General features: G+C 42.1%; 1 protein-coding gene across 1 annotated transcript in view; it reads right to left on the bottom strand.

Annotated features, from left to right (window-relative positions):
* The window catches only part of LOC148019916 (protein cornichon homolog 1-like), a 51,507-nt gene that overhangs the window by 16,951 nt on the left and 20,281 nt on the right, over positions 1–14,275 (bottom strand). The window contains exon 3 of the mRNA XM_087700127.1: positions 8,576–8,698. Coding sequence (XP_087556253.1) covers positions 8,576–8,698 — 123 coding nt within the window. The remainder of the gene's footprint in view (positions 1–8,575; positions 8,699–14,275) is intronic.

The following is a 14,275-nucleotide window of genomic DNA, read 5'->3' as shown; positions in this document are numbered from 1 at the left end:
CACGTCCCCATGATAGACCTCCCCCTTCAAATCCCTACAATTGTCCTCGATTGCATTGCATCGTGCCAAAGGAAAAGCGTACTGTACAGGAATTCCACAAGGCATCACAGTCACAACATTGGCCATTGTTGTTTAACCATGCCACATACCCAAAACCTATTGAAAATCCAACCAATATAAACATGATATAAATCTGAAAAACATTCCACAATTGTTGCTAGAACCCATTGGATGCCTCCACAACCCATGTTTCTCAATTGTTCTCACTTCATAGCCATGGTAAAGCATATTCTCAGCACAAACCATAGCTAAAACTATCCATGCATTTACTAACATGCCGTTGTCCATGGAACCAACTGTAAACCATTGAAAACTGAGCATATTCTTATCATAAACTGATCATTTGCTGATCTAAGAACTCATCACAGGCTACTACAAATGTGACCCCAAACCGATCACAAACTAATTGCGAAAACAATTGATGCAAAAACTGATCTCAAAAGTGACCACAAATTGTTCTCAAAATGATCAAAAACTGAGCTCAAGCTGATCAGAAGCTGATCTCAAAACTAAGGCAAAAACTCATACCCAAAACTCATCCTACACTAATGCAAAAGTATTGTCTCAAAGCCGCAGTAACAACCATACTCATCTCAATACATCTTACAATGGCTAGTACACTGAGTAGTGACCCCATGGCAGACATATTGTCAACAAGGTACATTGGATGCATACTAAATATATCCGAGATCCACTACTACAAACAAGAGTTGTCCACAACTAGAGGAGTGGAAGACCCACCTCCCCCTTAAGCATTACGAGATACTCTAGACCCCTACTCTACTAAACCTATCTAAGCCTGAACTAAAGACAGCTCTAACTAAAAGGCATCTAGGTAAAGCTGCAACAACTGAAGATGGTCTACCAAGTCATCCTCTTTCATCCATTTTGCATCCATTGGTGAATAATTTTAAAACTTCACCAAATATCTTCTGGAAGCTTTAACTCTAACATTTCTTTTATTATGTGCTAAGATCTGCTCAGGTACCAAAATCTCATCCAGCTCCTCAACCTCAAGCTGAAATTCAGTAGACGTATTAGACGTATGCTTTGACCCATCACCATAAAAAGGCCTCAACAAACTAACATAAAAGGCATTGTGTATCTGCCAATATGGATCTCATACTCAACTTCAGATACAACCTCTCTCTTCCTTTGATCTTTTTCAGCCTTGTCTTTTCAAAATGCAGCAATAAATAATCACCCTCTGCAAACTGCAAAGCACGTCTATGGCGATCAATTGCCTTCTTTGTTAGAGATTATCATCCCCTAGACAGGCATTCATCAGATAGGTTGTGTACATATGCATTTCTTGTCAAACATGCATTCGAGAGCAGTCTTGTACGGTGAAGCAAGCAGGATATACACGTGGCACATTTCTGTGTAGTCGCAATAGGCAAAAGCCATGGCAATCTAGTCATTCAACATGTTGCAGTCATTGCAAATGCCATGCGGCACAAAAGGAGTAGTTGGTCAATTTGTGTGCAATTGACTCCATTTAATGCGGCAAACCTACATAATTTTTAGCATTTCTTTCTGGGCTATTTATACTGCCCAACCTCCATATACTTTTATATACTCTGATCACAAGTTTCCAAATTACTGATTGTGGAGGCTACTGCGCATACTTCGAGGCTCAAAGCCCGTGAGATCTTCGAGGTGGAGACATACACAGATATACACTCTGCCTCCGTGTATATATCCGCTTCCTTATACAACATTCTTCATTGCAGATAGACAGCGATGCATGGCATCTTGCATCACCCTTTGCATTACCCCATGCATTGGCATTCTATTCACGTAAACATGCATATGTGCCCATTTATCCCTTTTTGGTCTTTTGGAGTGGTCGACTCTGGATCCACCATATTCATGGCAGTCTCCAAGGCAGTTTCTCCTTAGCTTACTTGCTTGTCTTGCTTGCTTCATATATTTACTATACCCACAGCTATTTTCCTTCTTCACCAACACCCAGTAATGATAGGGATAGTGTGCTTTTTTTATAAAGGTCTTGGGTCTGACCATCCTTTATCATTCTCCCATTTGGGGCACAAATACTCAATAGGACGAAAACTAATTTGAACCTCCACTAAATGCTAAATCTATCAAACTTCAAAAAAAAAAAAAAACCCTGATTCCATCCGCTTTTATAGGGCTTGGTAGGCCATTGGGCAGCCAACGTTTACCCTTTGTCCGATGCCGTGTCCTCTCTGGGGTGATCACTTGGGCTCCCTTGGTAAGATAACCATCGCCTCTATAGTCTTAGTAGGCCACTGGGCAGCCAACGTGCACCCTTTGTCCGATGCTCTGGCTATTTTGGGGTGGGACGCCTTGGGGTAAAAGATCTTTCTCGTGGCACCCTTGTTGGGCCTGAGAGGGGGCTTTACTTAAACAGCCCCAAAATTTTCTTAATTAATGAAGAAACCCAGTTTATTTAAAAGAAATGTAATCCTAGAGAGTTCTATGTCCCATAAGCACAAACCCACTTGGGAGGAACCAAACTTTCTATAAATACGTATGCTGCCCTCCATTCAATAGACAATCCCGTTTTTGCATATTTCAGGTGTTTCAGCTTGCTGTCCGCACCCCCTTCGTGGAGGACATCTCAGCCAAAGCTGTCCATTGCTGTCTACATCAGTCGGCGCCTGATTTTCAGCCCTCTTTGCACAGTTTGGAGCTGATCCCAGCCAGGCAACTATTGTTCCTGCACAGACCTGCTGCAGTACAGCCTGCCACGTCATCATAGCCCTGCATTAGCTTCCTGCAGGCTATCGCCCAGCTATCTTCCCAGTCGACCGGTAAATTTCTCTCTCCTCCAGCAGTTGCCAGCTCCTACAGGCTGTCACCAGGCTGTTCTGCTTGCATTTGGTAGTTTTCTCTCTCCTGCAAGATGTCTTGCCTGCGTTTTTTGTCTTTCTCTCTCCTGCAGCCTGCGTTTTTAGTATTTCTCTCTCCTCACTGCCGTCTGCATCAGATCTAGCTTCTCACTACTATGTTTGCTGGTGTTCAACATCCGGAGGCTGCCTTGCTACGATTCGGGATCCGTTCAAAGCACAACACACTCTCCAGCTCATTACCCCTACCTTGATCCTTGAGATACAAGAGTTCGAGGTTTAGTATTTATTCACTGCATAGTGTGTTTGCTGCATGAGCATTGTATATTCAATAGTTATATCACTTCAGTTATTTTCTATGTTCATTGTCTTTGAGTTACCCTAACCTTAACTGTGTTCTTTTACCAGTTTGTGCTTTGTCGTACGATTATTATTTGTGTTTCTATGTTAAGAGTATTTCTTTAGGCTAAGGCCCAATGTCTCTTTAAATTGTATCTCTATATAGTTTTTAGTCTAGTGACTAGTTCACAACACTTAAAATACCCACTCATGGGTGAATACTTATTGTAAGATCCAAGTGTCAAGCTCATTCCCACGCTATTTCTATAAACTTGCAAGTAAAACTAAAAGGTCTAGCAAGCCTCTATATATTAAAATATCCCAAATGACAAATAGAAGAATCTTGTGTATGCATTTCAATGTCTTGCATGCGAGCCACAGAGGCCTTGTCTAAAGACCAAGCATTGTAAGTGGATGAGGGACAAAAGGGTTGAGCATGCCCACCCAAAAACAAATCCTATGCATACAATATGTCTACTAAAATTGAATAGAGTTCTCATTCTTGTTTTGATCAAAGGGCCGAAGCTTCAACTATTGGGTTTCACTCACACCTACGCTCACAGAGGAGTGTCCATGATCAGTAGGACACTGGGGCACTTTTTACTCTCCATGAGAGAGGTTATTCCCCCAAATTTATTCTCTTTATTTTATGTGCCTATGTTACACATTTACGGGCACTTATCGTATTGCACACACTTCGAGTGTCAACACCCTCTTAGAACCCTAAGGTTTAAGGGTTGTACCTTGTACTTTCATCTTACACTTTCGGTCTATTGCATTGGGTGTGGTACTTCACTCTCCACACTATCCACTGCACTCTCAGCTGAGCTTTGATCTTGTCCACCTTCTCACATTTGGTATCAGAGCAGTCAACTCCCTTCTACGCCAATCGGTACCTTGCAAACAGTGCTACCTAGTCAGCCAAAGCTGCTGCCTCAGAAGTCTGATTGCACAGCTTCCCTATGCCTGAGCCGCCTTAGCCCAGCGCTGCGCCAACCTGAGCAGCTGCCCTCTAGCCTGTCTATGCTCCTGCTGCACCTCTCGTGCCCTGTACTGGTGCCCCTCTGCAGTTCGCCCCCAGAGACAACTGCTTTGCCTGCCTGTGCCGCCTGCGTCTGCCACCCCTGTGGCACCCCTGGTCTCTGTGCAGTCCGCCAGCGCTGCACCTGCCTGCGCCGCCCCTAATCTAAAGTGGTGCCAGCTGCACACGACTACAGTTCAGCCTGCGCCTGTGGCCAGCCACCATGACTACAACGATTCTAGCTTGACTAGCGCTGCCTCAAGCTCGACCCTGTACTGGCGCCCCTCTGAAGTCCCGCCCCCAGCTCAACCCTATACTGGCGCCCCTCCGCAGTCCCACCCCCAGCTCGACCCTGTATTGGCGCCCCTCCATTCTGCCCCCAGTGACAGTTGCTCCGCCTGCCTGTGCCGCCCCTGTGGCACCCCTGGTCTCTGTGCAATCCGCCAGCACTACACCTGCCTGCACTGCCCCTGATCTAAAGCAGCGTCTGCTGCACACGATTGCAGCTCAACCTGCGCCTGTGGCCAGCCACCACAACTGCAACGCTCTAGCTTGACCAGCACCGCCTCCAGCTCGACCAATGCCACCTGCCACCAACACGACTGTGACTGCTCCCGACTCCAATCAGCTCTTGCCACTGCCAGGTACAATTTGTCAAAGTAAATATATTTTTTATCTCAGATTAATCTCTCGAACAAATGCTTCTGCCCATACAGAGCATTTCCTCTGAGAATAGAGAGAGAGTTGACCAGAGGGAGCAAGCTCTACCTCCGTATATGAGTCAAAGACAAAGAAGTACTCTCCATAGCTGATGAAACTGCAGCAATTTTCCCTCAGCTCCTCAAAACTTCATTCTCAGATCTGCCCCTTATGCCTATTACGTTCTCTCTCTCTCTCTCTCTACACCGCCATCGGAGGGCCCTGCCCCGCCGCTTTAGCCTCTCCATGCTGGATCGACCCATGCGGGACATCTTAGGATGAACACCCCAGGAGCAGTTCCACACCACACTGGGAGTACCTTTAGATTGTATCTAGTCCAGATATCATTTTTGTACCTACTCAATTTAGTTCAACATAGCATAAATGTTAGCTTCACTGGGACTTTTGAAATCTCCCAGACATTTGTATGCAACATTTTGGTCTCATAGGCCAACTTGGCCTGTTGTAGACGTTAATATAACTTTCTTTCTTTCTTTTCTCTCTCTCTCTCTCTCTCTCTCTCTCTCTCTCTCTCTCTCTCTCTCTCTCTCTCTGAAATTTATGCCACATGGCATACATGTAACAATTTTCCCGTTTAAACCTTCTAGTCTAAAATTCTTCATGATCGGTGCACAGACCAGAGAATAAATCCTCGTGCAAAAACAAAGATAATGACGCCAATAGATTCTGGGGTCCAAGATTAGTAACTCCCTAAATTTTAGGGATGGTGATCCCTGCATTCCTCAAGTTATTCTGAGCAACTTTTATCATTGCAACCACATCAAAAAGTGTAATGTGGCTCAGTTACGGTGACTTTTATTCCGAGAGCATTCTTACATGTGTATCTTCTGTCTTGGCCAGGCTCATTGTCCTGCACCATCTCCAGTGGCTACGCACACAGTCCCAAACCACTAGTATTCTATTCTTCAATGCCCATTTAATATGGATTTGGTTCGAAGGCTCAAACAAACCATTAGTCCAATTTACCCCGATAGCTGCCTCTTCTGGCCATGCAAAGATCCCGGCTTAATCCAAGAGACCTCTGGGGGTAAAAAGAAACAACTAAAGAAAAGAAAAATAAAATATTTATAGAAGTAAATAAGGAAAGCAACTACAAAAAAAAGTATCACCACCTGGTGACACAAGACAAATGCCTAGATGGTATTTACGGACTATGAAAGATAGTCATCTGGATGCTCCCATGGCTGGTCGTACTAGAAGGCAAGTTCATATGCATGATACTGCACATACCATGGAGTTAAACTGAGTTTGATTCCATCATTAAGAATCAAACACGGGATTTAGTGTCTTTGACTATTGGGAAGAAAGCCATCGGAACAAATGGGTCTACAAGCTGAAAAGGAATGCAGACGAATCCATTGACAAATATAGCCAAGGGCTATGCACAGAAGAAAGGCATTGACTATGAGGAGACATTTGCTTCTACCCCGCATGACTACCATCAGGTCTATGGTTGCTTTGGCTGCCCATTATGGATGGACTTGCATCAATTAGATATTAATACTACATTTTTACATGGGGAATTCATGAAGAAATATATGTACAACAGCCCATTGGTTTTGCAGTTGAGGGATCCGCTCACTTCGTTTGCAAGCTGAAAAAGGCTTTATAGGGCTTAAAACAAGCTCCTAGAGCTTCGTACACAAAGATTAATGCCTTTTTACTCAGCCAAGAATTTATAAACAGCTCATCAGAGTCTACTCTTTCTGTATGTAAAGAGGGGGAATCCATGCTGATCATTTATCTATATGTTGATGACCTTTTGCTTACAAGGACACATGCTGATCAGATTTCAACATTTAAACAAAATTTGCAGCAAACTTTTGAGATGTCAGACTTGGGGTCTTTACATTATTACTTGGGCTCAGTTCATACCTGATGCTAGAGGTATCGGTTTATCACAGTCAAGATACATTGGTAAACTCCTTGAAAGGTTTAGCTTACAAGATTGCAAACTAGTCTATAAACCAATGGAACTTGGACTAAAGCTGTCATTGCATGATGACAGTGATTTGTTTGATATACACACATATGCTCCAGCAATTGGATGACTTATCTACCTATGCAAAACTAGGCCAAACATACAGTTTGCAGTTTCAGCCTTGAGCAGATATATATGCATCAACCACGCATGTCACATTGGCAAGTTGTCAAGCATGTTTTCCATCACTTGCAAGGTACTAGATCTGTTGGATTGCTTTATGCCAAGGGGAAACCACTATACTTACATGCTTACAATGATTCTGATTGGGCTGGTGATTATGATTCACGTCACTCTACTAGTGGCAATTGTTTCTTTCTAGGCTCATCTTGCATATCTTGGCTTAGCAAGAAACAATCCACTGTTGCCACATCGTCATGTGAATGTGAATACAAGGCAGCTTTCACTACCACAGTTGAATGTGTATGGCTTAGACACTTGCTACATGATCTAGATATATCTGTCACGAACCCTACTCCTTTGTTCACTGACAGTTAAAGTGCCATTGCAGTGGCATGGAACCCAGTGTTTCATGCACGCATGAAACACATTGAGATACATTATCACTTTGTCAAAGAGAGGCTACATGCAACAGATATCAACCTTGTCCATTGTCCTACCACCAATAATGTGGCAGACATCTTCACCAAAGCTCTTCTTGGTGACAAATTTGAAGCATTTCGCAATGCTTTATATTTGATCTCCTTTGGTGGGGGATGACCCTTGTATTTGATCACTCTTCACTCCAGGGGGGTTTATTGGGTTTCGCTCACATCTACGCTCACAGAGAAGTGTCAGTGATCAGTAGGACACTGGGACACTTTTTACTCTCTATACAAGAGGTTTTTTCCCCATATTTATTCTCTTTATTTTATGTGCCTATGTTACACATTTGCGGGCACTTATCGTGTTGCACACACTTCGGGTGTGAACACCCTCTTACAACCCTAAGGTTTAAGGGTTGTACCTTGTACTTTCATCTTACACTTTCAGTCTATTGCATTGGGTGTCGTGCTTCACTCTCCACACTGTCTACTGCACTCTCAGCTGAGCTTCGATCCTCTCCACCTCACATCAACAAAGTTTCTGAGATTTTCTGCTCTTTGGCACACAAATTCACGGATTGATTGGAGAGCAGCAGGAAACATGAAGCCTTCTCTTGAAACAGCAATCTGCATGCATAGTTTCAATCCAAAGAGATGTACTGTCTGTGCAACTGTTATGCAGCTCAAATGATTTGGAGGAGCAACTTAAAAGAGTGTTTAGAGGGTAGCCCCAAATGTGGCTTGCAACACTTGGAGCTCACTTCGTTCGCTCCTTCTCTTCAAGGCAGCAGGTGATTGGTAGAATTGGCATACAAAACGCTTTAGAGACTTTCTCATACACCACCAATGGCTTCACCTTAGCTTCTATTGGTTTAGAGAAGACTCACCCAAGACCAGCGCCAACACAACAGGTTTCTTCTCCACTGAAGAGTGGTACAATCAAGGCTTCTTTACTTTCTAATGATTTAAATCCATTTCCAAAGTCATAATCTCATTGCTGGAAAAATTAAAAAGTGACAAACATACAAAGCACAAGCAAATCAATGGCCAGATATCTCAAGGCTACAGAACAAACCTGTAGATAACAATAAAAAAGAGGCCCACATAAAACCCAAGCTTGATTAACCGGTGTTTCTTTTCCTTGCCCAGAAGATTGAAAATTTCTGTCACATCCACTAAGTGCTGTCTCTTCATGTATCTGCCCCACCCAATCCGTCAATAAAAACAGAAGGTAGATAAGTTGTCTAAGAAAAACACAGAGTAATTAAATCTTGACACAGTCCCAACTGTAATGTGGCAAAAGCTTCACAATTGGAAACCATGAAGATAGATTGTATGTCAGAGCCATTCTTACTCAAAATCCACACAATGGGCCCATATAACTCTCTCATATTAGATGATTACAATGTTTTGGAATTCCTTATCAGTGTGCATGTGACCTAACAGAAAGGAAGGGCTCAACCCAGAAAACAGAAAACAGAAAACAGAACCAGAGATGTGTCATCAAAAAAAAAGTTGCCGCTTGAAGTTTGAAGTGACCACGGAGGAGACTAGAAGATCATGGTACATGTTACCTAATCAATAATTCACAACTTCATCTCCTTTACAAAGGATGCCTTCAAAACAATTTGGACAATCTTTCACAAATTTCCTTAGGAACACTATGTGAATATAATCATAACCAGCTGCAGCCTAGAATCATATATCAAGGAATACAATGAAACACAAACCATGATGTGTTTTACTTCTCACTACATTCCAATGAAATTCTGTTGGTCTATTTATGGTTTACACATTTAGATTCACAAAGCAGCCTCATGTAGCTGTAAAATTTGCAGATAGCATCATGTATTAGGTCACCTGAGGACTCCAACACAACCATAACAGCTGTCTGCTACCTGGGATTGTTTACATGACAAGATATTACCAGAGTCCTTGCAATAGGTCATACAGTGTGGCTATTTAGATACAGCTCATACCCTTTAGGCTCTTTAGGGTGCATTTTATATATGGCAATCCTGCAGAACTAAAAGGCTAAAGACACTGTAGCAACCAACTTGCAGGTATAAAATTTTCAGACAGCATCATGTATTAGGTCAGCTGAGGACTGTTGGAAAATGACGGCTAGATATAGAGGAGAGAAAAGAGACACAATAAGAGTGTGCTGAAGCAAAAGAGTAGAGTGTGCTTGCTGAACTGAAAGAATGAGAATGAAAGGTACAAGATAAGTCTAAGATCGACCTAGCTCTTACTCAACTACAGTTAACTGACTCTAACTCTAACTCTAAGAGTGATGACACAACTTATACCTTTAGTTGTGTTCACACTAAGAACTGAAAAAGAACTAAAGACTTTATAAAACACTGGGCATTGACCATAGAATTGGCAAATTCTAATACCCCTTGCAATGCCAATGTGGTAAAGTACACGAATGATCAATCACCAAAGGGTAGCAAGTTTAAGGACTTGCGAAAAGCTTCAAACTTCTCACGAGGTAGTGCCTTGGTGAAAATGTTTGCAACATTTTCCTGTGTAGGAACATACATCAAGCAGATCTCTCCTACATAGCATCTCTCTCTAGCATAATGATAATGCACCTCAAGATGTTTCACACGAGCATGAAACACAGGATTTCGTGCCACTGCAATAGCACTCTAACTGTTAAAAAGAATTAGTGTAGGACCCTCCAATGTTAAATGTAGATCAGCCAATAATCTATGCAACCACACACATTCCACTCTTACCCTTAAGGCTGCCCTATACTCAACCTCAAAGGACGAGGTAGCCACTGTAGGCTATTTCTTGCTTAGCCATGAAAAGCATGAACGACCCAAAAAGAAACAGTATCCACTACTAGACTGCCAAATCTCTGCATCAACAACCCACCCCGAATCACTATAAGCATGTAATTGCAAGTCTCCCCCGAGGGAAATAATAATACATGTGACCAAGCACCTTGCAAGTATCTGAAGTTCTGCTTAACAGCTTGCCAATGTGTAGTCCATGGGCTATGCTTATACCTTCTCACCATATTACATACTAAATATCAGGGCATATGTTACAAAGATAAATAAGACAACCAACTGCCTGGTTGTAAACTGCAACATCAAACATCTCTTCACCATCATGCATAGACAGCTTTAACCCCTGGCTCCATAAGAGTGCACATAGGTTTGCAATCTTGCATATTAAATCTATGTAACAACTTATCCACATACTATGACTATGACATGATGATACCATGCTGATTTTGGGTGAACCGAATCGCCAAATAATAGTGTAGACAGTCCATATCTAACATAGTAAATGCATATTTCAATTCAGCCTTGAAATCTGCAATTTTTTCTTCTGAAGGTCCAGCAAGCAACATGTCATCTACATAAAGAATGATAATCAGCAAGTCCCCCCCTTCATTCTTAATGTGTAGAGTGGGATTAACCCTTTGCTAGCCAAATATGCATTAATTTTAGAGTACCATGCATAAGAGGCCTGTTTGAGACCATAAAGAGCTTTGTTTAGCTTACATACCATGTGCCCTTTTCCCTTAACCACAAACCATAGTGGTTGTGACATATAAACATCCTCATGCAAATCCCCATTCAAGAATATTGTCTTAATGTCCAACTGATGTACCTTCTAACCATAGTTTGCAGCCATAGCAATTACACATCTCACCATATTCATATGAGATGTAGGAGCAAAATTCTCTTCATAATCTATGCCCTTTTTCTGTGCAAAGCCTTTTGCTACCAACCGTGCTTTGTACCTGTCACAATGGTGCCATCAGCCTTGTGTGTAAACGTCCCGAACAACGTAGTATACTTAACAATTATGATATTCGTTTGTTTTCGAGATTTAGTATAAAAGAGAATGAACACTTAAAGCTGAAAATGAAAATTACTCACAAAATTACAGCCATGAAAATGTTAAAGTAATGGAGACAAGATTGAGGGTTGAAGATGGGCAAACCCCCTCCCCCCCCCCAGAAGAAATGTATTTCTGCTCAACCCAAGTCCCTTAGGGAAGAGCTCAGTTACAATCAACCTGAGAGTGAGGAGAAGTAATTCTCACTCTCACAAGATCGCGCAAAGATGTACAAACACACATGCATTATCTATTATGCAATTATAAGAACTGATTTCTTTACAGTATGAGAGAAGAAAGAGGGGAAATCAGCCTTTCTCCATCGTTGATCAACAGTACATGGATAGGGCTTGCTTCTTGTTGCTAAAATGGAAGAAAGAGCTTGAGAAGGAGGTGCTGTAATGAATTTACAGGCTTGCTGTCCTGTAAAACAGCAGTGATAGAAGAGGGAATATGGAGGAATTTGATAATGGAGAAGTGGGGGATGATGATGGGGATGGATGGGACCAGTTTCTGACTATCTGTGGGTGCTGTACATGAGTTTACAGCAAAGAAAAATGATGCTGAATGAAGAAAAACGAGCCCTTATTTATAGGAGAGGAAAGAGCTAGTACAAAAGGGGAAAGTGGAGTAGCACAAGACAAGTGTCCAGCCACATGTCATGAGATGTGACAAGTGGTGGGACTCTTGGAAACTTGTGTGACAAGTGTCTTGACACTTGTCTCTTCTCTATGGCCTTCCTTTTTGGACTGAATACTGTCAAGAATAGAAACAACCAAATTTAGTAAGCACAGTCAGAGTACAGAATTTACTATTTTTAGAATGACATCCCATTTTAGGACTAGCATTTTTAGGCTAATTCGAGGCTCCTAAAATTTAGGGACCTCCTAAAATTTAGGGACCCCCCAATATGGGTGTCATATGAAAGCTTTTTCCGTGTACATCGCAAAAACCGTATCAGAATCTTCATGTGACTTTCCTATGCAAAGCAATGTGCATTTCAAGCTTTCAGCCCACATATGCACATTGTACAAGCATTTCATGATCATGCCATCTTGTTGATTGTAATTGCCTGTTCTGGCGGATCTAGCCCACACTTCAAGGCATCAATCCTTTCTGTGTGTGAGTCTAACCCTGATATGAGTGAGTTCTGGTCACAGCGCCCAATCGGGCCATATAGGTGGAAGTCTGAACTATCTTTTCTCTAACCCACCGCGTGGGTCCACCATAACCTGTGACCACTCATCAGTGGCCAGCTCCAATGCACTTTTCTTTATATCTAATTAGTGCAAAGGAAACAAATTTAATAAATCATTATATAGACAAATTAATGAAAAAGGATACAAATTCTGTTTCTATAGAGTTGTGACATTGCGTTTGAGTTTTAAAACCTGTTTTGTGCCAATGGCCTTCTTGCCAAGTGATAAATCCATAAGATCCCATGTAGATTTAGTGGCAATAGAGTCTAACTCATCCTACATGGCTTGTATCCAATGTACATCTTGTTGAGCTTCGTCCAAGGATTTAGGCTCATCATCATCCAACAGTGAGCTCATAAATACATGCTCATCACCATCATCTACTTCCGTAAAATCAGTCAAATGGGCTCGCATCATGTGCTGAATGTCTAACAGCCCTTCTAGTGCATTTAGATAAAGAAGCATCCATTTTACTATCTTGGAGAGTTTGTAACAACAATCTCCAAACTATTTTTGCTGCATTTACAACAGCCCTTTCATATTGTACTACATCTTCCACTGCATGTGGCAAACCATCATCAATACCCTGTTGTTCAAGCGCATATGGTGCAGCGACAGGTTGCTGTATTATGTCTATCCAGCCATTTACCGCAGACATGGACTCCAAAGTAAATGGCAAGAGACCCTCAAAGGCATCACCAATGTCATGGGTGACTGGCATTTGAAACTGATCATGTGAAAATGCAGCATTTTCAGCAAATATGACATCCCTACTGACAAAAACTTTCTTTGTGCATTGGTCGTACAAGCAATAGCCCTTGCTTTCTGAACTATAGCCAGTAGATATGCATTTTACAATCTTGTCATCAAACTTCCCACGAAGCTCTTTCGGAACATGCGCATAGGCTATACAACCAAACACCCAAAAGTAGTCAACCTTGGGTTTCTTACCATGCCAAGCTTCAAATGGGGTGATCATCTTTAGTGTCTTAGTGGATGCACGATTCAACACATGATTTGCATACTAAAGGCCTTCTAACCAAAATTTATGAGGCAACCCCTTGCTTTTAAGCATACGAGTCATCTCCATAAAAGTGCAATTCTCCCTTTCAGCAACACCATTCTGTTGAGCAGTCATTTTGACAGTGGCTTGATGTGTAATGCCATGATCAAGCAAATATGTCTCAATAGCACGAGACATGTACTCCTCCCCCCTCTATCCGTGCAATGTGTCTGCACTTTCAAGCTAGATTTAGCCTCAAGCTTTGCAATAAGATGTTTAAAATGCATAAACACATCAGATTTTGCTTTCAGCCCATACACCCATGTATATCAAGAGTATCGTCAATAAATGTAACAAAGTAAAGATGACCTCCGAGTGCACGTGTCCTTATGGGGCCACAAACATCAGAGTGAATAAGCTGCAATTTCCAAACGGCACGCACTGCACCATCCTTTTTGAAGGCAAATCTGTGCATCTTGCCCAAAATACATCCCTCGCATGCATGAGGAGGTGAAGTCTCCACTGGAGGCAATGCATCTATCATATGACACCTCTAAAGGGTCATCAAACTCCCAAAACTCATATGTCCATGTTGGGCATACCATAGCCCTGCATTCTGCATAGCGGGCGATAGAGTATTGACTGCCAAAGCATCATGAGATTGTGCATCATAGGTATCCAACAAAAACAAACCCTTATACAAGGTCCC

The sequence above is a fragment of the Lygodium microphyllum genome, chromosome 19 (assembly GCF_053477565.2).
Source record: "Lygodium microphyllum isolate KBCC chromosome 19, Lygodium_microphyllum_v1.1.10, whole genome shotgun sequence".
NCBI lineage: Eukaryota > Viridiplantae > Streptophyta > Polypodiopsida > Schizaeales > Lygodiaceae > Lygodium > Lygodium microphyllum.
The sequence above is the reverse complement of the archived record's forward strand: the minus strand, read 5'-3'. Positions and strand labels throughout refer to the sequence as shown.